The sequence below is a fragment of the Cyclopterus lumpus genome, chromosome 4 (genome assembly GCF_009769545.1).
Source record: "Cyclopterus lumpus isolate fCycLum1 chromosome 4, fCycLum1.pri, whole genome shotgun sequence".
Lineage (NCBI taxonomy): Eukaryota > Metazoa > Chordata > Actinopteri > Perciformes > Cyclopteridae > Cyclopterus > Cyclopterus lumpus.
Window position 1 is genome coordinate 3,906,509 of NC_046969.1, and position 27,779 is coordinate 3,934,287.

At 44.3% G+C, this 27,779-nt stretch overlaps 2 protein-coding genes across 9 annotated transcripts in view; one reads left to right on the forward strand and one right to left on the reverse strand.

Annotated features, from left to right (window-relative positions):
- Positions 1-2,332: 2,332 nt before the first annotated feature.
- On the reverse strand, positions 2,333-5,934 carry ddx10 (DEAD (Asp-Glu-Ala-Asp) box polypeptide 10; the record flags this gene model as incomplete). The annotated part of the gene is made up of 3 exons (XM_034530311.1): positions 5,796-5,934; positions 3,483-5,018; positions 2,333-3,340 (listed from the first exon to the last, which is right to left on the reverse strand). Coding segments are annotated over exons 2-3 (2,358 nt in total), but the record flags the coding sequence as incomplete, so codon positions are not given.
- A 455-nt stretch (positions 5,935-6,389) lies between these two features.
- Positions 6,390-27,779, forward strand: part of szt2 (SZT2 subunit of KICSTOR complex) — a 90,126-nt gene continuing 68,736 nt past the window's right edge. For 7 of the 8 annotated variants that reach the window (XM_034530851.1, XM_034530857.1, XM_034530859.1 and 4 more), the window contains exons 1-26: positions 6,390-6,573; positions 7,168-7,293; positions 8,693-8,866; positions 10,449-10,619; positions 12,677-12,799; positions 14,100-14,262; positions 16,757-16,863; positions 17,103-17,313; positions 17,934-18,104; positions 18,196-18,427; positions 18,519-18,648; positions 19,830-19,975; positions 20,064-20,216; positions 20,700-20,814; positions 21,162-21,367; positions 21,467-21,703; positions 21,946-22,024; positions 22,126-22,214; positions 24,572-24,740; positions 24,875-24,992; positions 25,391-25,504; positions 25,673-25,876; positions 26,036-26,133; positions 26,763-26,898; positions 26,985-27,254; positions 27,391-27,589. In XM_034530851.1, the coding sequence (XP_034386742.1) occupies positions 6,550-6,573; positions 7,168-7,293; positions 8,693-8,866; positions 10,449-10,619; positions 12,677-12,799; positions 14,100-14,262; positions 16,757-16,863; positions 17,103-17,313; positions 17,934-18,104; positions 18,196-18,427; positions 18,519-18,648; positions 19,830-19,975; positions 20,064-20,216; positions 20,700-20,814; positions 21,162-21,367; positions 21,467-21,703; positions 21,946-22,024; positions 22,126-22,214; positions 24,572-24,740; positions 24,875-24,992; positions 25,391-25,504; positions 25,673-25,876; positions 26,036-26,133; positions 26,763-26,898; positions 26,985-27,254; positions 27,391-27,589 (3,965 nt within the window). In that variant the 5' untranslated portion in view covers positions 6,390-6,549. The remainder of the gene's footprint in view (positions 6,574-7,167; positions 7,294-8,692; positions 8,867-10,448; positions 10,620-12,676; positions 12,800-14,099; positions 14,263-16,756; positions 16,864-17,102; positions 17,314-17,933; positions 18,105-18,195; positions 18,428-18,518; positions 18,649-19,829; positions 19,976-20,063; positions 20,217-20,699; positions 20,815-21,161; positions 21,368-21,466; positions 21,704-21,945; positions 22,025-22,125; positions 22,215-24,571; positions 24,741-24,874; positions 24,993-25,390; positions 25,505-25,672; positions 25,877-26,035; positions 26,134-26,762; positions 26,899-26,984; positions 27,255-27,390; positions 27,590-27,779) is intronic. The other variant, XM_034530853.1, reaches the window with a different exon arrangement.

The window sequence follows — 27,779 nt, forward strand, 5'->3', positions numbered from 1 at the left end:
CTTGTACTCTGTGTGGTTGTTTAACCTTGTGTTTACAGTATATAGCTCATCAGAAAGAGGTCTGCACACGTCACTCCTTTATAGACATCAACCAGTTCTTATGAAGGTTAGGTAAAGTTCTCATGATGAGGTGTGTGTGTGTGAGTATTACTCCATCTTAGTTGATTCAGTTACCATAGCTGCTGTAGAGGAACCTTTGTGCAACCAGTCCCTCTACTGCCACCTGCAGGAGACACAAGAGCGTTACAGCTCTGAAAGGTAAGGTAACCCCCCCCCCCCTCCCCAATGGAATCCATTGTCTCATGGTGGGTCATGTTCTTGTGCTCTTGATGATTATGGAAATAAGTTTCCTAATGACTGAAATGTATTTTCATCAAGACAGTCCAGTCAGTTTTGAAAGATCAGGAATCAAATCCCTTTCAATTAAGTGTTTTGTTTGATTAACCTACTCAATAGAATAGACCAAATCTGACATCAAGAACACCTTTGTTGTAGAAATAAATAATTAAAACAGTTGGAGCTCAATACTGTAGTACAATGAATATAGTAATTCTGGCAGTGATGTAATCCTCTGCACATTACTTTGTCATTAGTCGTGCTGGTTTGTCTCTGACGCTCTAATTCACGATCTGCTTTGTTAACAGACCTCTGCAGTCAAATAGCTCCTATTATATTACATACATTATAGAATATTTAACATGGACAAAAGTAGCAGGTTTTAGTGAGGAGCAAAAGGATGGTGGGGGCTGATTTTATTCTGGAACTCTACAGGCTGCATCAATACATTAAAACATGTAGGAATAAATGGACTGATGAAAAGAAATGTTAAAATGTTTACTACTTCAGGTTGCCTAAAACAGTGACTCCCCATTTCTGACAGCATCAAGGGGAGAATTTATTTGTTTCTATTTTGTTTATACATTTAATTAAAAAAAAAATATATATATATAACAATTTATCTTTAGTTAGTTTCCGTTAGGACCAGGTATGGTTCAGAAGGATGGAGCTACACATGCATACAGTAACTACAAGTGTGGAGGAAGGGCCGTTATCTGGTAATCAACTTTAAGCACCACACTGCAGGCTCATCCCGGTCCGTTACCAGCTGAGCTCAGTCTGGTGAAATGGCATTTCACTAATAATAATAATAATAATAATAATAAGACTGCATGTGGAAAACAGGGATTCATGGTGAAGAATTTGCAACATAGCAATCAGTGATATAACTGCAACGTACATTTTTATTCATGGAATATTACTATATTTAATTTCAACCCTATTTTTACTGCTTATTTTCACTTGAGTCTTTCCATAACTCCATAAAGTGATCAACCACTTTAAGCACTGATTGGTCAGGTGAACCTTTTGACTGAGCCTTAACTTTTCGCACCTTTAACTTCTGATCCTACAAATCTACACAAACACATGACTGCAATCAAGTTCAAAACCTTTAAACTGAACACGTAAATGAGCAATACAAATTTAATATACAAATCGATTCCAAAATGTATTCAATACATGTCATTGATTACAAGGCCTGGAGGCACACGTCCAGACTGGAGAGAGCGAGAAAGTAACTTAGTTACTTCAGCTTGGGTTTACAGTTCTCTAGAATATAGAACGAACGGCTGCAGCACAGACTTGAGTTGTGGAATTTAGACAAACAGAAATTAAATCAGAATGGTGTTTGTAGTCAATTGAAGCTGATCAACCTGAGCAACTCAATAATACTTAAAAGGTGCTAAAGATACCAGATTGGATGCATTTGATATTGCCTCAATGTGTTTACCTGAGGGGGCGGGGCGCTGGTTGTTAAGCTGTGAGCTCACCAGTGGGACACGCCCACACTTACTAGAGAGAGGTAGATATTACTCAACTATATCGCTGTTTGCCAATATATCGATGATCTGAATCCCGTATATTGCACCTTTAAAGATGTTACATAGCTTTTGAGTTATTTGGTCAGGTACATTTCATTTTACAGACAAATAAGATTTGAAGCCAAGGGGGCTATAATGAACAGATGGTACTGGTTGCATTGTAGGATATTGGTCCCTACTATGGACTAAAAGTCAGCCTGGGATGCTTCGCGATAACACTTTTCATAATGTCTCTTCAAGAGTCCTAAATACCTCTATGTCACTCTTCAAACTCTCCTTGGGCTTTGTTGTCCTTACTGTTTTTAATTCCCTTTGAGCAGATGCAGGACTAACTGCTCGTCCTGAGCAAGAGAGAGACCGGTGTCCAGGGCTTTGTGCTCATCGTTCCGTCGGCTCACTTTCTTCCTCTTCCCTGCTGCGAGCTCCTCCTCCTCCTCCTCCTCCTCCTCCTCCTCCTCCTCCTCCTCGTCGTCACTGTGCTGCCGTTTGGCTGCCGTCACCTCATCCTCCTCTCCGGCGGGCAGTTTGTCGGGGTCCGGCAGGGTGCTGGGGTCAAACTCGTCTTCGCTGTTGTTGGACAGGTACGCCATCACCTCGTCCTCCTCGTCGTCAGATGTGCGGCCTTGCCTGCTGGCCTCCCTCCTGGCCGCCTTCCCCTTCAGCCTCTGCTCCCTGTGTTTGGCTTTCACCTTGCGGCTGTACTCCTGCTTGTCGAATGCCTGGTCCTCCCGTTTCAGCCTCTCCCTGGCCTTCTGCACATCGATACCCGAAGTCTCCTCATCCTCCCCTTCTTCCTCGGTCACTGCCCGCTGGACCGGAGGCCACAGCTGCACGGCCTCCCCTTCCTCGCTGAACGCCACTTTGGTGTTCACTTGGAAGTTTCTCTTGAGGGTCTTTTTGGCTTCTTTGAACTTTGTCTCTTTTTCCGTTTTCTTTTTGAAAACCTCCTCTTCCTCCTCTGAAATCTCTGTGTCCCCCGCCAGGTTGAAGACGTCTTTTCTCTTGACGGTCAGCAGGTCCAGGTCTCTTAGATCGTTGTCACTTTCGTCGTCGTCTGCACCCAGATGGAGTGCCTCTCCTTCGTTACCGCTCTCCTCATCGTCGCCTGAATCTGAGTTCTGACTTTCCTCCTGAGGGACACCTCCTTTCAGCTGGGCCTTGAAGCTCCTCAGCTCGTCCTCCCCTTCAGACTGCTCCTCCTCTCTCTGCCTCTCTTTCCCAGCTCTCTGTGTCTGAGCTTTGCTCAGGAAGCGCACCCTCGGGGCCACGGCGAGGCCCAGGGAGATGGCGTATTCCTGGAGCTGGAGCTTGAAGACGTCAAACACCTCCTTGTTCTTCATCAGGTAGATGGAGCGCAGGTAGGAGACGAAGCACCTCTGAGCCCTTTCCTTCTGCTCCTTCTCCTGGGCGAGGAAGGCCTCCAGCTTCTGCTGGATATTCTGCAGCTTGTCCGGGTTCACCTGGAACCAAAGCAGAGAACAAAATGAGAATACAGATGGATTTGACAACAATTACAGACATTCTAAGGAGTTTGACCACTGGCAGTTCCATGAAGGCTGAATAGCTATATAGTCAGCCATGCATCATACGTGTGTGTCTTACCTGGATCTTATTGATGGGCACCTTCTTCTCTTGCAGCTGGCCCACCATGCCCTTCTCTTCCGAGGGGAGCAGCAGCAGCAGTGCCTCCCCGCCCTCCTTGTACCGGGCGGTCCGGCCCACCCGATGGATGTAGGTGTCCCCGTCCTCCGGGCAGTCAAACTGCAGCACCCAGTTGACCGTGGGGAAGTCCAGGCCCCTGGCGGCGATGTCAGTGGCGAAGAGCACGGCGTTCTGCTTCCTGAGGAAGTCGTTGTAGACTTCCACCCGCTTCATCTGCTGCTGCTTGCCGTGCAGCGCCAGGATCGGCATGCCGGGTCTGAGGCGGCAGAGGACCCGGTACAGGTACTGGACCTCCTTGCAGCAGGCGAAGAAGACGATTACCTTCTTCCGCAGGTGGCTCTTGATGAATGAGTAAAGCATGTTGACCTTCTGGTGGAGATCGCACACAACGTAGCTCTGCTCCAGGGTGGCCGGCGTGCTGAACTTGGCCTTCTCGTGGACCCACACGTACTCTGGGTCTTTGAGGCTGAGCCGGGCTAGGTCTTTGACCGACTTGGTCTGCGTGGCGGAGAACAGCAGCGTCTGCCGGGACTTGGGCAGGTTCTCCACGATGGCGTTGATCGTGTCTGCGAAACCCATGTCCAGGATGCGGTCAGCCTCGTCCAGGACCAGCATGTGGAGGTCAGAGGCGTGGAAGGTCGCCGTCTCGTCCATGTGCTGGAGCAGCCGGCCCGGCGTGCAGACGACGATGTTGGTGCGGTGGATCCTCTCCGACTCGACCGCGAGGTCCTTGCCGCCGATGATGAGCCCCGCGGAGAACTCGTGGTTCTTGCCCACCTTGCGGAGCACTTCGAAGGTCTGGTAGGCGAGCTCTCTGGTGGGGGATATGATGAGAGCGCCGAGGCCGTCCATGGAGCTCCACTGGTGGCGGTACAGACACTCCAGCACAGGTATGAGGAAGGCTAAAGTCTTCCCGGAGCCGGTCTTGGCCGCGCCGAGGACGTCTTTCCCGAGCAACGCGAAGCCGATCGTCTGCCTCTGAATCTCCGTGGGCTGCCGGTACTGACCCCCCTGCAAACCCTGCAAGGTCTTCTTTGAGATGGGGAAGTCTGAAAACCGGATCGCCTCCTTCGCGTTGATGTCACCGTACCTGCTCACGAGCTTATCGATGTACTCCCTCTCGACCTGCCACTCGGGCTTCTTCTGCTGCGCGCGCTCTCGCTTCACTTCGGCTTTTGTCTTGTTGTATTTTTTCTTCCATTTCTCGAAGTTTTTGACGGGGTCGGTGCTGTCGTCCATCTTCGTGGGTTTGGGCTTCTTGCCGGTGGAAGTCCCGCCCTTGTTCTCCATGTTTTAAGATAAACGGAGCAAAGAAAGGAGAGTTTAAAAAACACGCAGCCCCTAGCTCCTGCCTAACAGCGTGGAGAAGACAGCTCTTCGTCGCATTTAGCATGACGTCATCGGTGTGCGCTTGTCGGACCCGCTTGTCCCGTGTTTCACACGTCAGGGAGCACTTCGAGCTGCCTGCATTGAAAACTTCAAGACAGAGACGGAGACAGACATAATGACATGAACACACCTTTTAGTTGGAGCCCTATCCTGGACATTAATTAAAGCTCTGTCAAAGAATGACTGATATTTGAGGCTCTTTTCATTGCACATCAATGTACTTAATGGCCAGGTATTTGCTAATATACTATTTGTATAAGCAATTGGTTGATTTTCTTGAGTTGATAATTTACTTTACTTTGTTTAAAAGTGTGATTATAAATAACATTACCCGCTACAATAAGTAGTAACACACACATAAATAATTAGATTTAATTGTTGTACACCGAATACATGCAATGCCTAAAGTAGATTTCCCCTCCTTATTGATCAGAATTAAATCAATAAAGATATGACGCTACATGTGGGCTTTTCTTCACTGTCTGTGTGTCAGTGGGCTTTCCTTCACTGTGTGTGTGTGTGTGTGTGTGTCAGTGGGCTTTCCTTCACTGTGTGTGTGTGTGTGTGTGTGTGTGTGTGTGTGTGTGTGTGTCAGTGGGCTTTTCTTCACTGTGTGTGTGTCAGTGGGCTTTCCTTCACTGTCTCTGTGTCAGTGGGCTTTCCTTCACTCTATATGTTGAATGAAAAGTGCGTTACAAATAAAATGCATTATTGCTCTGGGCAAAAACAATCCCACTAGCCACTAAGAGTAGCACTAGGTATAAAAAAAAAGTCAAATTGCAAACTGTGAAGAAGTGAAGTAACCAACATTCAACTTGTTTGTCAAAGACATGTTTGTATAGGTATAAGTTGTGTCAACTCTACCGGTGGCTTTACTACTCTGAGGCCGACAGTTCTTCACTCCTAACTTGCCACAGCTAGCTGGCTAGTTGTCGAGTCAGCCGTTCAGCTGCGTTCCTCCCGGAGAAAAACAAGAGAGGCGGCGACTCTTCCGGATCACATGCTGCTTAAAAACAAGGTCCACGGAAGTTCGGAACGTCATTTCAAAACAAAAGCATATCTTTTTTGTTATCATTAGGCGCTTTTCTGAGCAGAAAAAGCACAGGTATTCCCGGTAACATTAGTAGTGTTTCTACTCAAGTGTCCCCGTTTTTCACCATACTGAGACATTCTATTGGTGACATGAAAAAAAGGCTCTCTGTAAAAACTAAACTCTTGTCTTATTAACCTAATACAACAACATATATGAGAGGAGGTCAAACATGTAACGTTAAACGATTATATTGGTGATTGTTCGTAATCAAATATCTAAATACATTTCTTACCAGGTACATGCTATATAGATACAATGTAGGAGTGCATTACCTGAAGACACTCTGACCGTCTATATAATTAGAAATATCCATGTATCGCGTTTTATTTTGAAAAATTGGACCGGAAAATGTCTGCCTTGTCACCCTATCCGAGCAAACACTTCTCCGCGAAGCGCCATGCGAACACCTGACAAGACAGATATAATAAACAAGTATTGTTTACGATTTGTTTTCCCCGACCCCGAAGTGAATATCGGTCCGCTGCGGCTCGCTCACGTCCCCGCTTTCCCTATGCTATCCACGGCATGGCAGAGAGACAGGACAACGAGGTAACATTACCTTCATTCTGTGAAAGGGGCTGCTTTGGTTGAGGACAACACGCGCACGTTCTCCATTTGAGTGTTCGTCCTAGCAGCGTGAACCAAAAAGTCCCGTGAGAAGTGACTCATAAAAACCTGAGTGGTCTCCAGCAGACGAAGCTCTGCTACCCCGAGTAGGGACTGTGTTAGCGGCGCGTTAGCTCGGCAGCTAGCGAAAGCAGCCGAAGTTGTCTCGGTCATTCAAGTTGAGACGTCCCGTGTGTCTGGCCCGTTAGCGAGGGGCTGAGACCACCAATAAGGGGCTTTACTGTTGCTCTGTGCTCCGGTTAACGTGCATTAGGATTATTACATTATATTTAAAGTTTTGCAAATTAGCTCCATCGGCATGCGAGTGTCTATATGGAACTTATGAGGTCAACGTCTCTAACAGGGAGACTATTGACACAAGCTGACCTTTGACCAACATCCATTAAAAGGTCTTAAATCCGAATATCACCGCTAATGAACTTTGAGGGGGAGGAAAAGTGATGGACTGCCATACTTTTTAATATTGCATTTGGTGTTAAAAACACGTGGACATGCACTGTATTCTCTCATGGGAAGGTGGAGGAGGCTGACCGGATCTACCTGCTGATGAAGGAGGAGTACCGGATATCTCGGAACGTGCGTCTGGCGTGGTTCCTTGGCAAACTTAACCAAGTCATCTGGCCGGCATCAAAGCCTGAACTGGTGAGTTGACCCTGCTGCCCCGTACATCTTCTTCCCGTCCTCAAGGAGGCCCCATAGCACAGAGTTTGACACAGGAGAATGGTTTGCCACCTTTGTTGGAAGTGGTGAGTGCAACCATTAGTAGACTGCTGCTTTTATATGGCACAGCTGATGAGGGAGCAGAATAACCACAAGCACAGGAGACAGGAGACATCAAGTTGACCCACATTAGACGCCCACCCCTCCTCAAGACGCAGATATCTTTTCCAAAAAGAAACACAACAGTATGAGTCTCTAAACAGCAGAAGCAAATGCATAAATTAATGTAATTTCTTGGAGCAATAAGCCTGATTCGCCGAGTTCAAAGGTCAAAGTCACTAGGACTTCATGTCCATCCCATTCTTGTGATACCTCATAAACAACTTCTTGCTTCTCCGACTCGTGACCTGGATCTTGTAGGGTGGGTTCGGACAGTCTCACACATGACTATGATCTCTTTGTTTCACCTCATATATAACTTCACTTTTCCCATTTGTGTCTCATCACATGACTGAGAGACAGGAATTTAAAATGAAAATACATGCAAACTGAAGGTGTGAGGACGTTTATTGTTTTATATTATTTTGTTATGTTTCTTATTGTGATGCCACTGGGTTTATATTATAAGTGGTTGAGGGCTGAGTGTTCTTCTGCTCAGATGGAACGGTTTGCTTCATTTGGAAGACGTTGTGTTCCTGTTGTGACGTTGGGGAACCAGTAAAAGTGACCTTACAACGGCTACTTCAAGCACAAACACAGACTCATTACCCCAGCTGTTATAGGGCAATACCTCACAATGAAATATCCCAATGGCTTGGCTGAGAACACATTACTGAAGCTGTGTTTCAGTCTGGAAGGAACTTTACCAGGCGCTGAGAATCTTCATTAATCCTAATGAATCCAGGACGAAGGTCATGACATGATGCGACTACTTAAATAATCTCTGTAAACAGATTTTGCATTCATATGCTGAAAATGGACATTTGGCCAGAATACTCGCGGCAAATGCAACATAACGGCACGATCCCACGGTTTTCACATCCTTCCTGATGACACCTCACATCTCATTGCCTGCATCCTCAGTGTTTCAGTTCGGCAGCTTATACAAACTCAGTCTTCTGGGTACTTCACCCTGTTTGTAGTGCATTACAGATACAGTGCTGCTATAGTTATATTCCTATGGCAGATAACTGGCAAAAGGTACTAGTTGTATATGGTAGCTGTCAATGAAAAACAGTATCTGTCAGTGGAGCACGGTGACACATGCCAGTAAGGGTCGGCATATAAAAAGCCATGACCTTTTGAGAGTTTCCTGAACCATATAAACGCCATGCGGCGAGAAGTCGCTGGTGTCTTGTTTGACTCACACTTTTATTTACAGCTCAACTCGGAGAACGAATTGGACTTGCTGAGCATCTTACCCAAAGGATGGCAGACGGACTTCTCCCCCACCATGTACCCCTACATGTTGGTGCCGTCCACCCGAGCCACCTTCCTGGCCCGGAGGTACCGCTTCATCATCGAGCTGGACCTCAGCCCCTCCACAGGGATCGTGGTAAGACTTAAACCAGCTAACTTGTTCCCTGAATGAACGAGGTTGACACAAATGAGATGGGGAAAGTGTTCTTCTCCCAACCACAAATATATCAATCCATTTTTGTTTTGTTTTTCTCTGTAAGCTCTGTATATCTCTTTGTATTGTATCTTTTTTGTGCTACTTACAAAAGTATCGAACACCTGCTGTTATATCTACATCTGGATTGTATTGGCCATGGCACATGGTAACACTTGTGGATAAAAGGTGAAATCTTAAGAAGCATCAGATGCTGATCAGTAACTGCCATCCTGTGCTCGACTTATGATTGTACAGTTCTAGTTAGTATATTATGGTAAAGATAATTTAAGACTTAGGTCTTAAACTTGCAGCTCATCCTTTCAGACGTCCCTGATCCCAACAGGATGAGATGTAATGCCTCGGTGTTCCCCTGAAATTGACCCTTCCTACGTCCCGCCCCTTTTCTGCGTCCCTTTATGTCTGCGTCTCTGCAGATATATCACATTGTATACAGTCTCAGTTACTACAACTTTCATTGGATTTTGGCGGGCCCCTCTGGACAAAGGTGGTAGTGTTTCCAGAGTCCCCTGAGAAAACCTGCCCTGCTTCTGGTTCTCCTAGCAACAGTAACTAAGGGCTGTCGTACCTTGGATGGGTCAAGTGCATAATGTCAAGTTCCATCCTCGGGACAGATTTTCAACTTGTTTGACTCTACAGTGAGACCGTTGATGACGATGAGTCATGTTATGACCAGCTGAATACAGTAGGAGCCTTTAAGTCAAAGAGATGCTGTCACTGCACTTCAGAGTTACTCTGGATGGTGGGTAACCCCCCCATAAAAGTCCCAAGCATTGTCTATACGGGACCACATGGCGTTGAGGACAGAAGTCGTATGTTTATACCTCTGTGCCATCGTGTTTCATGGTGGTCTGTACAGACGGACACCTCGGGGGACATCTCTTCAGTTTTGGCACAATCGTCCACTGATTTGATTTTAGTGGTTTTGTAAACCAACTTGGTTCTCCGTCTCTTGCTGCAAACACAAGACCCTTCCAGCCCTGTCCCACTGCCGACAGGATGTTACCCGGATCTACTGAACGTGCCTTATGTTTGACCCCTTCACATATAACTGTAGTTCCACATGCTTCACTGTTAAACCACAGAATGATGAAGACTTTTCCATTCCCATTAAGCTCATTACAAAGAAGGAGACTGAGAGAGAGCAGTGAGCAGTTGGAATGCTATGAATAGGAGGAAGAAGCTTTAATTATTGACCCTCATGGGACTGAGTGATGCTGGCTCTCACTTCTCACTGATACACCACTTTCATCTGTTTTATTACAGAGCTATTTCTACTGCATGTTTTATTTTTATCCGAAGATGCACATTTATAATGTCTTTGTCTGCACGTCCCACCTTGTGCTGCTGCAGCCTCCTGTTTTATGTTAATCAGCATGGAAATGTCCGATATGTTTGGGAGCTATCATACAAAGCCTGCAAGCCACAATACTTCAAGCGGCAGCTTTAGTAACTCAAGATGCTTCAGAAGAATGAGTTGTGTGTTTTGTTGTGCTTCCTGCAGGACGACAGCACAGGAGAGATGATCTTCGACGAGGTGTTCCACGCCCTGTCCAGGTGTCTGGCCGGTCTGGCTCAGCCGTTCAAAGTCCCAGGAACCGATCAACCGTTCAAGCCCAAGATCTTCGTCACCATCTTGGCGTATTCGTCAATCATTGGCCTCACTTCCCATCAGGTCATTACAAGTAGCTGGCATGTCCTCCTGCTTTGGTTCAATGGTGTTTTCATGTACACATGTTGGGACCCAGATGTTCACCAGCCTTGGAACGAATGCTCTGGATGAAGGTTCCATATGTGTTTCACCTCTGACTTCAGCCAGTATCACTGTAGGGTGTGGTCAGAGGTGTGCTCTCTTGAAAGTGTAACCAGTAATTGTAGAGGTACTCGAATGTAGGGCTGCAACAACGAATCGATGAAATCGATTAAAATCGATTAAAATCCATTATTAAAATAGTTGGCAACAAATTGCATTATCGATTCGTTGTGTCGCGCGATTATTACGCCACCCAATAAGACGCGGAGATGTTTGAGTATTAAAAAAATAAAGAAAGTTGAGTTGAGCGCGGAGCGGAGCAAAAAAAAAAGCCGGTAGAGCAAAGACCATACTTCAAGAGACCCGTAATGTTGTGCGAGAACTAACTTATTTCCCCTGTGGTGAACGGCTGTTTCTACGTAGACAAGCCACGCCCCCCCCCCCCCCCCCCCCCCCTTCCTGCCCGCCTGCATGCTGCTGCTCCGGCAGCGCTGGAAGCGGAAGTTATCGAGACGGAGTCGGTGAAATTTCCCGAACTGTGTGAGCCTACGTGTGATGTTATGAACCCAAACACCAGGGCGTTAGATGTTCCGACGTTTATGGGATGTCCACAACAAGTATAAAGCAGAACTAGTGGTTATTTATTCCGTGGTGAACGGCGGAAATGACTGTTTTTACCGAGACAAGCCACGCCCCCTTTTCCTGCGGTTTATAGACAAGTGCGTCTTATTTATGTGCAATTTATTTTTTCTTTTAAAAATTAGCAGGTGCGGCCTATAGTCCTGAATTTACGGTACCTGTTACCTGTGCATTTTATGGCACAGTTCTGTTGAATAAAGGGTTGGAAATTAATGCTTTTTTTGTTTTTTGTTTTTTTATCCGATTCATCGATTAATCAAACAAATAATCGACAGATTAATCGATTATTAAAATAATCGTTAGCTGCAGCCCTACTCGAATGATTAAGAAATACCAGACCAGAAATAATCCATTACCAGTTAAAGTCCTATATTCAAACTGTTACTTAAGTAAAAGTACAGAAGTACTATCAGCATCATGCAGCAAAAGAGTACTCATTGTGCAGAATAGCACTTTTCAAAGGAGTATTTATTCATAATCGGTGTATTAACTACTGGACCCAGTACCTCATACAAAACCTCACGTCATACTATCCCTTTAATGTTGTACTTCATTAACGTGGAGTCAGTTTGACGTACTTTGTACAGCTCTGGTAGATTAGTACACTAATGCATCAGATAATGTAGTTTTCTGAGAAGTAGTTTCAAATAAATGTAGTGGAGAAGAAAGAAGTATAAAGTAGCAGGAAATGGACACACTCAAGTAAAGTAAGCAAGTAAGTCTGTTAAAACCATACTAGAGTATTGTACTTGATTAAATGTACCTAGTTCCATTTCACACACAGAAGGGATGTGACCCTGCAGCAGGGTGATGACATCACGCTTTCCCAAGGGATGTTAATACTCTTTAGAGTATTACACTTGGTTAAATCCACTTCTTAGAGGGCCACTGTACTCAACTGCTTCGTTAATTCAATGGGAAGTGAACTCAAGTGTATTCAAGGTATCGCCTGAAATATCTCCTTCATCAAAGTACTCATTTTTCATTTTAGCAGCCATAGACTCTGATTGTTTCTTATATGGTAGGTTGTCCTGATTACATTAATCGTACTATGTATATCTCAAATCCTTTTTACAAACATTTTATTTGGGATGAATTAAGTTTTTTTTAAATGTAATTGATGAATTCTATTTGATCAGTGTGTTGCAGCTCCAGGTTGTGGGTATTAAATCAAATATTTTAAAGTCGCAGGTTGTTGTAAGTTGAGTTTCATCCAAACTGAACCTAAATGGATTCAGTAAGGGATATGAAGGCAACATTAAGCGGCCGCCGTGCTGTTAGAAAAGAGACTCCTGACCCGGATTTTGCAGTCCTATTGACAGCCTTGGTTCCCCCTGCAGGTTCTGGTTCAGGGCTGTCAGCTTGATAGGACGGACCTGGTGGAGTTCCTGCATCACATCTACCAGCAGCTCAGAGCGGTGGAGAGCAACATCGCAGAAGTCTTACATCAGCAGCACGAACAGGCGAGTGCTCACGAGCAGCATTTGATTTGTATTTTAAAATAATCATTTCCATCAAAGGCAATGCAGATACTTTCATATGAATCCTTTCCTCTTATCCATATTAATATTGTGAATGTGACTCAAACCTACAACCACAAATACTCACTAGAGACCAGGTGTTTTAGGACCTCATTTAGCCTTTTAAAAAGGCTGTTTTTAAAGATGTGCGTCTTCAATAGGAACCAATGGGATTGGAGCAGAGAGCACAGACAGAGTAGAGAAGTCAGAGTATTAAGAGATGGCACATTGTTGGTTTCCGTTTGGAGATTTATTGACATTCAGAAAAATACAGAATAATGCCTTTTATGTTATCCTTTCATGCTTTGTTGTTCATAGAGAGTATACAAATAACGAGGTACCTTATGTAGAAGCAACGTGTCTCAAAGATAAATTTACTGGATCTTTTAGTCTTTAAGTTTGATCCTTCTGCAGGTGTTGTTGGTCATATTCATATTCATACCAACACACTGTGATGGGAGGTGCCCTCCCAATAACCCCAGAGGCAAACCCATACTTCAATAAACTTTGATTTGCTGGCTGGTGACTTATGCTGCCTGTCTAATATCCTGATGTGTTAACGCATCAACGCTCAAGAAAACAACTTTGTTATGAAACCGGCATTATCTTCATTAAAAAGCTGTGATATGTAAACAGTTACCCAATTGTCTTTGCCACTTGTCGCTCATTACCGTGGGTGTGTCAACAATCAAGCTAGTGAGGAAATATGCAAACTACATCGTTGTTCAACTATTCACGAGGGCCTGGTCGCCATTTGGCAGATTATGGTTGCAGAAACGGAAAATATGGTCTCAATTTTTAGTCACCAAAAAACGTTGTTATACGTATATGTGTGTTATACATGTCACGTGTATGTTGTACATGTTTTGCCGCATAACTTTTCATCCAGCTCAAAGATGCCAGTATACAAGACTTGGTTTCTATATTCTCAACCTGACAACGCTTATTGTTGTGTTTTATGTGGTTTATGCCTTTTGCGTTTCTTTTTGTCTTATTGGTAACCTTGAGAAGGGTCAAGTCCTCTGCAAGGGATTCAATGGCATTTCATTAAAAATGAACGTAGGCACACTTTCAATGTAAGTCCAAGATTAGGGTGAAGTGAGAGGGTGCGGTTACTATTTAGAGCCTGCACCCTCCTCTATGCGCCGTGTGAATCGTTATACTTAACATCATATCTTGTGTATGTTAGTCTCAAGTGTTGATGATGATATATCATTGTATTTATTTTTCTGTGCCTGTTTAGTCTGTGGAGCCAGTCCAGAGCTCCAGTCTCCATAGCAACATCCTGGATGACCAGCCCCACAGGAAGCAAGGTATTTCCATGGTGTCAGCTGATATGGGTCTGGTCAGCATGGTGCGCCAGGGCATCCTGGCCCTTCAGCTGCTGCCCCCGAACTCCAGCGCAGGTAGGTTTGTCCTTTAGTACCCACAGCTGATCATTTAGCATCAAATGTTAGCCCCATATGAGCCAGCTCGCAGCCTTAGATCCTCCGGTGGGGCCCCTCAAGGCCCTTCAAGGCCCTTCTGGCCGTTCCAAAGTCAAGTCTTAAATCAAAGGGTGACCGTGCTTTTGCCATCAGAGCCCCTCGACTTTGGAATGACCTACCTGAGGGGATAAGACTAGCAGAATCAGTAACTTCTTTTAAATCACTTCTTAAAACCCATTTTTATAGAACTGCTTTCAAGTGATGTCGTCCTTTTATGCAGTTCTTTGTTTCACCTATTTTAATTTGTCTGTTCTGCTTTATTTTGTATTTGTAATTTTCTATTCCATTATTGTGTTCATTGCCTATATGGCATTGTCTCCTTTGCCTCATGTATTTTCTGAAATGTTTACTTGTATTGATGTTATGTTTTAACTTGCTTCTATGTAGAGCACTTTGTAAACTCTGTTTTTAAAGGTGCTATATAAATAAATGTATTATTATTATTATTATTATTATTTAGTTTCTCAATCAAGGGATGGTCTTCAGGGTTTGGAGCTTTTTGAAGGACTCCAAGACCCTCTCAAAACCACCTGGCAGCTCCTGCATCATTAACAACAATACAATTATTATAAAATACATTTACACAGAGACACTCTCATATATACCAACACACACTCACCTTCATACTGTATACTTAAATATACATTAATCTAAAGTAAACAAAGACCTTTTAAGCCCCATGGTGCCCAATTGGGCGCAGATTTACACATCATAGTTAGACTGTGTAAAACATTACAATAAACATGAGCAAATATATTGATGTTATAATCAAATTAAACAAGATAACTTGGGCTACAAGAATCAGTAAGCCATTTCCACACAACTCAAACACCAACTGAAAGAATTATGAACATCATAATCATCATTTTGTCAGGAGTCAGCCCACATTTCCGGAACTAGCAACCCGTAGCTCGGTGCTATCAGAAAAACCCAGATAGCAAAAAGCAAGAGAACTCCACACAGATTCTAAATGTCTTTTCAAAATCCTTCTGCACCAAAGCATCACTAAGATATGAGCCAAAGAACACAGCAACATGAATCGCTTTAGTGCTTTACAGTCACAAATGTTGCTTATCTTTGGCTTTAAAAAAAAAAAAAAAATCATTTTTCTTCTTCTAATCAACAAAGACTGCTATATTTGGATGTATTGAACACCATAAGTAATATAAAAGTGAAATATATGGTTTGGTACATGAGAAAATTCAAATTGCCCAAATGCCCATTTTGCCTAATTAATCTGTACTAAAACATCTCTAACTTTGTTCTGCTTTACTTTTTCAAAGTCAAACTTTGCAGAGAGACTGGTCCCATAGTGTTCTATGATCTCTGTGGTTTTACACCTTTTGTTCTGCATCCTTCCAAGAGATAATCATCCTGAAAATATTTTTCTAGGCAAACCTGGAAATTCAACTTTTGCTGTCTTTCATCTTTATTTACTCTTAACCAGTAACATATATACTAATATGTACACATCTGAACACCAACATTATTCAAATAGCCTTTGTGGTTGCAGATCTACACTCTTTTTAGTTTGGGTATGTTATTTCGAGCAGAAACCTAGAAAATAGCTTGGGGCTTAATTAACAACAATACAATTATTATAAAATACATATTTACACAGAGACATTCGCATATATACCAACACACACTCACCTTCATACTGTATACTTAAATATACATGAATCTAAAGTAAACAAAGAGAGGTATGAAGATACACTAACTCAAAGCAAGAGCTTTGTGAGTGTTGCTCTGACGGGCTTCGGAGTCTTTGAAGTAACAGTAGCTTGAATTGAACAAGGATGTACCTTGTCGGACTCCTGTTTGTAATTCCCACAGACTCAGGATTACGGTCTGGTTTTGGTGGCCTTGAGAGCTCAACGTACTTAACAACACAGAGTTGTATTAATAATTTAGGAAAACAATGCTAAAAGTGAAATAACACAACCAAATATGTCTATCATACAGGGTGAGGGGGAGAGGTGTGTATGTATATGTGTGTGTGTGTATATATATATATATATATAATTTATTTATTATATGACACCAAACTACTCATATTTTACTCTCATATTTAGACCATTTGCTGTACTGTATTTGATCTATCTATCTATCTAACTAACATAAGGCCCTTTAGTTTAATAAAAGAACAAGGCATAGACCTGTTCTATGGGAAAGGGAACCTTACATTACTTCTTATGTTGTGATCTGGCGCTATATAGAAAATGTAAACAACTAAATGGGGGGGGGGGGGGGGGGGGGGGGGGGGGGGGCGCGTCATATCCCTCTCTCTGCTCTTTGTAGTCTTGGTGTGATGAATACTGCTGTCATCTTTTACCCTTTTGAAGTACCCCATGTGACTTCACCACTTCTCACAAAACGATGAGAAATAGTATTTAAACTGTGTGTGTTCCAGGTATCATAATAATCACAGATGGAGTGACGAGTGTTCCTGATGTGGCCGTGTGTGAAACCCTGCTGAACCAGCTCAGGAGTGGAACCATTGCCTGCTCCTTTGTACAGGTACTGACCATGACATCTCCACGTGGGTCACTTGTCTCACTTCTTCTTTCAAATGGATTCTCACAAATGTGGACAAGGCAGTGTTGTCATTGGTTTGCATGTCGACGTAGTCAATAACCCCGACTCAACTCACAAGAGGGATTCTGTGACTAGAATGAGACCACAGCTTTGATCCAGGATGGAGGACACTTTGTACTGAAGAACTCGGACTGCTCTCCTTTAATTGTGTCCCTCTCCAGGTTGGCGGTGCGTACTCCTACGACTGCAGCTTTGGCTACATCCCCAACGTGGAGCTGATGAAGTTCATCTCGTTAGCCACCTTTGGCTCATACCTGCCCACCTGTCCTGACGTGGATCTGAACAGCCAGGGGATGAACACTTACCACAAGGCCTTCTTAACCTACTCCTTCCTCAACACCCCTGAGTCCATGAACTCCGAGTACTTCTGTGGTGAGACAGCTCTGCATACGCTGAAGTCTTAGTCCGTGTGTCGGTGCTACTCCCCAGCTCCAGGGGTAGAAGGGCGCAACATAAGAGCTATTCGTCCGTCTCCATCCTTTGACTATCTTCGTCTTTTGGTTTGGTCTCCATCATTGTTGTTACCAGAATGTTACAATTAATGAATTTCATGAACTGAAAACACACTTTGAAAGACTAACACAGACAGCATTTATTGTACCAGTACCCCTAACCTTATTAATAGGTTCACATTCATTACAATAGTCATTTATGGTAAGTAAGTTAACAATGAATATGCTAATTTTGACATTTTCACAGAAATGTCTAATATGATGAAGTGGCGACATTTGGGACAGACATAAAACTGTGAGGCTAATTCTAGTGTGTTTTCTTTAATTTTACTATATGTCTCGATGAATTTAATTGAAAGAAGAATGTAGAACCGTTATCTCACCCATGGAGTTTTTTTTACTTTGATTTTTGTTTCTTTTTTCTCCCCTATGGAATTGTTCTTGTGGCCTCCGCAGACATTATTTTCCAGATGAAATGTAATCCAACATAGGTGTATTGTTATTGATGACCCATCTACCATCTTCTTCACTGTTTTGTAGTTTCCCAGCACAAACTGTTCAATGAGCACCTGGTGTCCGCCAGCGGGAACCCGGCCCTGGTCATGAGGAGGAAGAAGCACACAGAGAAGGAAGTCCACGCTCATTTAATCAGCGTGGTGTCTGTGCGACTGAGAGAGGGCTACACCATCAGAGAGATCAGCCTCACCAAAGGTCAAACTTCTCTCTTCACAAAAGTCTCCTGAAAAGAGCAAGTAGCTCATCGAGGTGGAGCACCGTTTGACCCTTGTCCTTGTTTCTCTAGGTGGGAGCCAGCTGGAGGTGAAGCTGGTGCTGTTATGGAAACACAACATGCACATCGAGTACCTGGCAGCCGCCTACTGGCCGCTGGACCCCGCCAAGAGAACCACCAGGGTGGAGGTGACGATGGAGGGCAGCTACGACATCCTGCATGACATCAGCTGCACCCAGAGGAAACCCATCACCAGCCCGTACCGCACTTCTGTCATCCGGCGCTTCTGGAACACACTGCAGAGGTACACCAGTCTGAAGGAGGAACGTGTGAATAAAACCACCTTCATGTGAGACATAATACTATATATAATGTGTTCCTGTGTGTTCTTCCAGCATCAACCAGACGGATCAGATGTTGGTGCACCTCCAATCATTTAATTCAATCCCTGAGAACTACATGATTCCCGAGAGCACCAAAAACGGAGTTCCTCTGTTCTACATCCCCCCCGGCTCCACCACTCCGGTACTGTGCAGGCCTTCACTGGTCATTCTTAACCAGCATGTTGAGACCACCTCGACAGTCTAGGTCTCATAGTGCAGTGGTTCTCAAATGGGGGTACTTGAAGGCACTCCGGGGGGAACGTGAGATTTGTAAACAAAATATTTAAAACAAAAATCTTGAATATTTCTTAAATATTCAATGAAATATAAGTGTAAGTTCATAAACTGAATTGTATATATTCTATATTAAATCAGACACTGATGACACAGTGCTGTGTATTACATCTTTGTGCTGGTTAGGGGATACTTTGCTGAAATAAAATATTTCACAGGGCATCACTGAAAAAAGGTTGAGAACCACTGAAATATGACTCCTCCCCAGTGCAGATTTAACTAAATCTATAGGTTGCTTTTGTGAGATTGTTCAAGCCACTATAACCACTTTCCCACTGGGCAAAACAATCTGATAGCACCCACTAACTTGCCTGAAATTGGAAAGGTTTATTTATTATTTATTTATTCCAGGACAAATAAAGTTAGCTGTTGGCCGTTAGCCAAACGCACCGTCCAAAATAATCAAACGCGAAAGGATTCTATGCATGCAGCCATAACTGGCCACCCATAATATTATGCAGTTTGCTGGAGTGGAATGTGAGATTAGCTGTGGACAGACACAGCTGCACTACTCAAAGCTTCCAGACTCGTTTGACACAAACGGATCATTGTAAACACTTTTTTCAGACAAAATAAAACTCATCACAATCATCTTTGTTAGTCGGTCAACTGTTCCAACAATCACCAACTCTGGTTGGACAGTTTGAAAACGGAATAAGTAAAGAAGTGTTCACTTTAACATTGTCACTGTTTACTAACCCGGTTATCGGATGTGACACAAAAGACAGGAAGGAATAATGGGAAAGGAGTCTATTGCATCTATTGCATTTACGCTCTAATCTTGGGGAACAAATGTGCATTGGTGTTGAATATAGCAATGTCAATAGCTGTGTCCAACGTTTGGTACTACCACCAAAGCATAGGATTCCACACACTGTAGCTTGAGGCTGCAGTGAAACAAATAGTTCATAGTCGACCACAGAAATGGTCTGTTGGGCTGAGATTCTAAGTCAGGGTAATCAATGCATCCTCTCAGCCTTTCTTATGTCTGCGTGCCTCCTTCGGCTGAAAGGTCTCCTCTCTGTCCAGGTTCTGTCCCTGCAGCACAGTGGATCCAAAGACTCCTCTCAGTCCCAGTTTGCTTCCTATTGGAAACCCATCCTCTCCATGGATGCCAACTTCTGGCAGAGATGGCTGCACATGCATCGCATCGCCATCCTCCTTGAACATGACATGTTAGCTAAAACTCTTCAGGCTTAATATCTGCCATATTTGTTTGGCTCTGTCAGTCCCCTCATGAAATTCCCCATCCTGTCACTCCAGGCCGGTCCCCAAACATCTGCATACAGCTGGAAACAATGGACGTTACAGCACCATTCAGTGTCGTATCTCCCACTCTGCCCTCACATCGCTGCTGAGGGACTGGAGCAGCTTCGTGCTGGTGGAGGGATACTCCTACGTCAAACTCATATACAGGTGAGACAGCAGTATGGGGTCAAAGGTCGTTGTTTATGTGCTGGATACTGACACAAACATGATGTTTTGGGATCAGAGCTGATATTTCTGCCAGTATTTAGCATCTTCAGTTTTCTCAAAGTAAATCCTTCGAAACTGGAACTGTACAGGTATACTTCACCACCAACATGTATATCAATTACTTACCCCGTGTTACTTTGAATTCTTTAAGATAACATTTGCTTCTACACCTCCACATCATTTTCTGGGTGAACTATTCTTTTAAGCCAGTGATTCCAAGCAAAGAGGTTGGGATCCCCCCCAGAGGATCTCAAAATCCATCCGAAGGGGCAACACAATGATTTAAATGGATCAGAAAAAAATAGATATTTCTGCTTAACAATATTGTTATATTTTTCAAATGCTTATCTCTCTAGGGTTTAAAAACATCATATGAATCAAATCCGTGAAATGATTATGTTTAAATGATTTGTGTCTCCACAGTTCGTCAGACCAGCCTCCCACCTCCTTCTATCTGGTCCGCCTCATCTCCAAGACCCCCTGTATGGTTCTGCGTCTGGGCTTCCCCATTGGTACACCAGCTCATGTCAGAAATAAGGTACTCGCACCAATGACTCTGCCTTTGTGAAAATGATGGTGTCACGGAGGTGCAGAACATAGCACAGCAGTCTTGATAACTGGAGCAACAACAGCACATTTGACAGAACAATCAACTCAAGGGAGATTTTCCAGCCTTTTCACAGTCTTCAGCAGATGAGGACCATTGGATGGAGGAGATACGATTATTTTACCTACTGTTTCTAAGAATACACAGAATAATAATATAATTATTACTATTAGAATTATTACTGTTGTGAAACTGGTGGCGCTCTGTCCCGACTGTGGGAAATGTAACGCTGTATGTTGTCTGCGCTAACCCGGCCTGACATTTGTGCCCTCCATCAGATTGTAGACGAGCTGCGAGATCAGATCCTCAAACTTCGCTTCCCTCAACGTGTTCAGAACAAAGAGGCGACCCCCAAGACCAAGAGGAAGGTCGTGGGTCACCCGTCGCCATCCAAGTCTCCCTCCATCCCCGCTCCGAAACCGGCGCTGTCAGACAGGCCCTGCGTGGTGGTGTTAAACAAGCCTCTGGAGAAGCTGCTCATAAGGTCAGTGCATATGACAGCAGGGCATTCGCTTGCAGCGTCAGGATGCCTACATTTCAAAGTGGGCACATTTTCATGAAGCGAACCGCGGATGCTTTGCAGGTACGAGAAGCTGCCGCTGAATTTCAGGACCCCTTTCATTTTCAACATGGAGAACTTCCCTCAGCCCTCCAACAGCTCTGTCCCCCTCAGCATGGCGGCCAACCGGATGGCCTCCTCCACCATGGCCTCTCTGTCCCGCTACTTCCTGCACCAGCGCTGGGTGTGGGCCGTGCAGAGCAGCCAAGGATCGGCCGTGTCCATGCAGGCGGTCGCTCACATCCTGTCCATGCTCTCCGAGTGAGTTCACTTCATTTGTGTTTATTTTTTGTAGTTTTTGTTCAGGAAGATGAGCAAAACATTTTGTTTTGTGGCAAAAGGGACCTGTGGTTTCTGATTTCATCACTGCAGCTAATCACAATGAGTTATAGCCGTTTTAGTGCTATTTGGCTTCTAATTGCATAGCAGCTGGGCTGGTTACATGAGAGATAAGCAGCCTTGTGGAGCCAGTCGCCTGAATGGGTCTCTTTGTGTCTGTGAAGGATCCGCATTTCAGAAGGATTTCACTTTGCCGCCAGCGGAGAGGGCATCGTAAACATGGTGATCGAGCTGCCGATGAAGGTGAGATGGCACTAAATGCACCTTCGGCGTCAGTGCTGTCATGTTGATGTACATTTACGTTTGGCATCACTGCTGGTCCCTAATTGCTTTTCTATTTTCAGGGTGTGTCAGGGGACACAGACAGAGAGAGCCACTCTTGTATTGTTCAGTACATACTGTTTCCACCTCACTCTACATCGACTAAGGACAGGTGAGACTGGCGGTGACCAACTTCACACAACTCCTTATTTTAATGAAGTAGTATGGGACTCTAAGGGCTTCTGCAGCGGCCAATTAAATACAATTTTATTTATATGCAATCCATTCTTCCAGTATTGTTAATTTGCGTCAGTGTTTGAAAAGCCCTGAAGTGCATCTGTTACATCTCACCCGTAGCCGACAGCAGTTGTGAAATGAGACTCTCCGTGAAATCTGGTGAATGAAGAGGAATCTCAAGGGGTTTTATGGAAATGTAGATTTTGGAGGTCAATTTGAGGAGAGTCTATATTTGCATGTTTTACATTTTATCTTAAGTGTGTCATGCAGTGTGGGTCTTGCACTGGTCTTGGTGTTGACTGGGTCTCAATCTCTCAAAGTCGTATCTTGGTTTTGATACATTCTGGTTCTGGTCATGACTTCATGAACTTCTTCAATGAAAAGATTCTAACTATTAGACGCAAGATTGATGATCTCTTGCCCTCATCCAGTGCCGATCTGTCCTCAAGTGGATTGGCCTTGGAAACAGCTGTATACCCATGTGTATATTTGGATAGCTTTTCTCCCATCAACCTAGACCAATTGTCTTCAACGGTTTCTACTTCTAAACCGTCTACCTGTCTCTAGGACCCCATCCCAACGAGGCTGCTTAAAGACGTTTTCCCTCTCTGCTGGATATTGTTATTGTGTCTTTGCTAACAGGCCATGTACCACAGTCCTTCAAAGTAGCTGTAATTAAACCTCTCCTGAAAAAGCCCACTCTTAATCCAGAGGTGTTGGCTAACTACAGACCAATCTCTAACCTTCCCTTCCTCTCTAAGATCCTTGAGAAAGTAGTCGCAAATCAGTTGTGTAACTTTCTACATCAGAATAGTTTATTTGAGGAGTTTCAGTCAGGATTTAGAAAACACCACAGCACAGAGACAGCACTGGTGAAAATTACAAATGACCTCCTAATTGCATCAGATAAAGGACTCATCTCCGTACTGGTATTATTAGACCTTAGTGCTGATAAAGGACTCATCTCCGTACTGGTATTATTAGACCTTAGTGCTGCGTTCGACACCATTGATCATTACATCCTATTACAGAGATTGGATCAGTCAATTGGCATTTCAGGTACCGCACTAAGTGGGTTTGAATCCTATTTATCAGATCGATCTCAATTTGTATTTGTAAACGATGAAGCCTCAATGACCACCAACGTTAATCATGGAGTTCCACAAGGTTCTGTGCTTGGACCAATTTTATTTACCTTATATATGCTTCCTTTGGGCAATATTATCAGGAAACACTGCGTAAACTTTCATTGCTATGCAGACGATACTCAATTATATCTATCGATCAAACCAGAAGAGACCAACCAGCTCGTTAAAATTCAAGAATGTCTTAAAGACATAAAAACATGGATGACCTGCAACTTCCTGATGTTAAACTCAGACAAAAGTTATTTTACTGGGCCCTGAACACCTCAGAGATGCCCTGGCATCCAACACCACTGTAAAGAATCTCGGCGTTATCTTTAACCGAAACTTGTCCTTTAACTCCCACGTTAAGCAAATTCTTTAAGTGCATTTTTTAATCTACGTAACATTTAAAAAATCATAGAGTTTATTCAAATAAACCAGAAGTCAAGTTCAACTTGTTCTCTTCTGCCGGTAAAACTGAATCTTTGCTTCAGAAGGTAACAACATCGATAGAGGAAGAATACTTCTTCTTATTCAACTTCCAAAACTGCGCAGCACATTCCCAAACATCAATACTGCCTAAAATAACATGTTAACATCAGTCCTTAAGTTTAATTCAAAGTCATCTTATTGAGCTCTCTTTTCTCTTGTCCATCTTGTCTCAAAAAGATGCAGAAAAGCTGGTTCACGCGTTTGTTACTTCCAGACTAGATTACTGCAACTCCTTATTATCAGGCTGCTCTAATAAGTCTCTTAAGTCCCTCCAGTTGATCCAGAATGCTGCAGCTCGTGTACTCACAAAAACTACAAAACTACAATCACATTACTCCTGTATTAGCTGCTCTGCACTGGCTCCCTGTAAAACCAAGACTCACATTTCAAAATGTTCTCACTAAATGCGGGGCTACTCGTGGTTCCTAGAGGCTTAAAAATTAGGATGGGAGCAAGAGCCTTCAGTTATCAAGCTCCTCTTTTATGGAACCAGCGTCCACTTTTAGTCCGGGAGGCAGACACAGTCACCTCATTTAAGAGTAGACTTAAGACTTTCCTGTTTGATAGTGCTTATAGTTAGGGCTGAATCAGGTTTGCCCTGGTCCTCTTTCATGAATACTGGCACCAAGTACATTCGTCAGGTCTCTGTCCGTTGTCTCTCATTGGCCTCCAGCTTCTCCACTGATGACGACAACGACACCGAGGTGGAGGCCGTAGACATGGACACGGAGCTCAACCTTGTGACAGAGTGCTGGGTGGAGCCGCAGAGCGGCATCGTGATGAACTGCATGGACCAGCATCGCCACTTCCAGGGCCTCAAGTACCAGGAGATCCCCCAAGCAGTGCGTAGTCCGTCCATACATTCGTTCACTGTGAAGTAGAGACGAGGAGTGGGCATGGAGGGGCCCGCTGGTCCATACAGTTATATTAAGACCTATTGGATTGTGTTTGATAGCAACCTGCTGTTTGGTTATAGATCTTCCCAAGAGACCTGGCCTGTATGTCCACCATGATGACCTTCGAGCATTTGAGCCAACTGTGTCAGAACAAAGACCAGGTCTGCTCCCTGCCAGCTGGACTCAAGGATGTGAGAGGTAATGAAACATTTGGTACATTTGCTACTTGACACTGGACATTCTAAAACGGTGTCCAGCTGTGGTGCAGGAAGTATTCATGTGTTCTACTTCAGTAAAAGTTATTGTACCACACTGTGAAACACGATGCCTAGTTCCTGTGTAACATGAGCAAAACATACCTAAAGTATGAAAGTAAATGGTTATATAACTATTCCATGTTATGATTTGTATTTTGATGTTGTGTTGGCTACATTGTTTTTACGACAGTAAAGTATCATTGAATTGAGATAGATAGATTAATATCATATTTCAAAATTCTTCAAATGCAGCATTTCAGTTTTTGTTCTGTTTTAGTTGTGTTAATTTTCATACTAAACATTGTGTGTGTGTGTGTGTGTGTGTGTGTGTGTGTGTAGGAGAAGCCCTGGCCTCTGAGGACAGCATCCACATGGTTCCCTTCCAGTTTGACCTCATCCAGCTGCTACCAAAGTGCCAGCAGGTTGAGATCTTCTTCCTCACATTCGGCACAGGTACAATGTCTGTGCACTTCACCTCCAATGATACAAAACCATCAACAAACACGTTGTTTCTTTTCTTTAGAAGTTAACAATGAAATACAAAGTCAAGGAATACTTCACCATTCATTATTTTTGAGAAACACTGAGGTGTCACGTGTGTCTCCTCCTCTTGGCCTGTAGCAGTGGAGAACGAGGAGCAGATTCACAGCGCCCCCTGTCTGTCCAACGAGCTCCTGCTGGGTCTCTTCCACAGCAGCCTGGAGCACGAGCTCACCGACAGAGAGGTCCCGTTGGCCGCCGACGACCACGTCGCCTTCATGCACCACGTCTTAGAGCGGGAGCGAGACGGCCACGCCGCACCTTTCTCCCTACCGGTTATCAAAGGTCAGCACCTGTCTGTCTGTCTGTCTGTCTGTCTGTGTGTGTGTGTGTGTGTGTGTGTGTGTGTGTGTGTGTGCGCCTTCTGTTTTGTCCACTTGAATGGGATACAGGAGGGGGGTTTCCTCTTCTGACGTGCATCCTCTGCCTCCTGTGTTTTGTCAGAGGAGGGTCTGAAGCCTCCAGACCGACAGGACACCATGACGTCATTCCACACCACCGGCAGCAGCAAAGAGGTGATGGGATCTACCAGCACGTTACAGGTAATCCCAACCTTGTGTGAAGCCAGAAGAGTGGTTTTCATAGTCATTACAAGAAGAGGAATGGGTAGGTGGCCCATCTTCCCTTAAGGAAATCCATTTAAATGAGCATGACAATGTAGCAGCCGGAGACACAGACGCTTGGACGCAGAGTTTATTCAAATAAACCAGAAGTCAAGTTCAACTTGTTCTCTTCTGCCGGTAAAACTGAATCTTTGCTTCAGAAGGTAACAACATCGATAGAGGAAGAATACTTCTTCTTCAACTTCCAAAACTGCGCAGCACATTCCCAAACATCAATACTGCCTGATGTTAACATCAGTCCTTAAGTTTAATTCAAAGTCATCTTATTGAGCTCTCTTTTCTCTTGTCCTTATTTGCATATTTGGTACTGAGATATTCCCAAAGTAACAAAAAGTCACGTTACTTAAATATTGTACTACTTGGATTTGGTTGCTGACTGTTTTGCATATTTTTAAAGGTAATTAGCAATTGTATCGAAATACGTTTTCAAAGTAACATTTACTCTTGTAAATATAATCCCCTATTCAAATGGAATATAATATTCTACACCCTGTCCCTTTTTAATATGTCGTCACAGGTGCTGTAATGTTGTCAACGTGTTTCCTCAGAGCTTCAGTAATGCAGACCTTGTGGATGAGGAGCCATCGCTGGGGAGGAGCTGCTCCACTCCACAGTGGAGGTGCTATGCCAAGTCCATCAGCTCCCAGCAGATCATCCTCACCTTCCTCCCTGCATCCTTCACAGGTTCGCCGCCAGCTGTCCTCTTAGATCTGGAACCCATTTGGAGCCGTGCGGCGGTTAAACCAGCATGTTCTGTGTTTGTTTTGCAGACGTTCTGATGCTGATGGCGTCGGGGATGGAGGCGCAGCCTCGGAGCAACGTCAGCACGCAGGACGACGACACCCTGACCCCCAGCAACAAATCCCAGACGGACTCCCTGTCCGGCTCCAACAGCGGACCGGAGAGGTCTGAGTCCGGCCTCGGTCAGGTCGACAGGCTGAGGATGAGCTTCAGCAACGGACACTTCACCCCCAGCTCCCCACGCCCCGAGGACCAGGACAGCAGAGTGTCGGAGACCGAGACTGGGACCACGGGCTCAGGTCGGTCTACAACCAAACTGGTGTCGTCCAGTCAAAGGGGATTTCATGGCTAAAGTCACGCATCGCCACACTGACGTTTTACACACAAACGGGTTGAAACCATTATGGGAAAATATCAACTTTTCTCCCTTTTCAGATCTAGGAGGAGTCCAGTTCTCTGAACCACAGAAGGCAGATTTCCACATCGGCTTCAGCAGGCAGTCGTCCCAGCAGAGCACTGGTGACGGCAGCCAGTTAAAGTGTCCAGTCTACGTCTACAACTGCTCCCTGGAGCACCTGAAGGAGCAGCTGGTTCACCCCAACTCCAGCCACCAGCCCAGGGACGTCTTCTTCAGGTACCGTGACCTCACATGCCTGTTGTGCAGCACAACCAGACTCTATGATCAGCTCCACTGTTTAGAACTTCTATCAGTAAGACAATGAACAGATTTGATCACTGCACTGACAATGTATCGTTATTGAGAACTTACCGTGTCAGCCTTTTAGGCATTCAGGTAGTTTTGGTATCGCTCTTATCAGTCATGA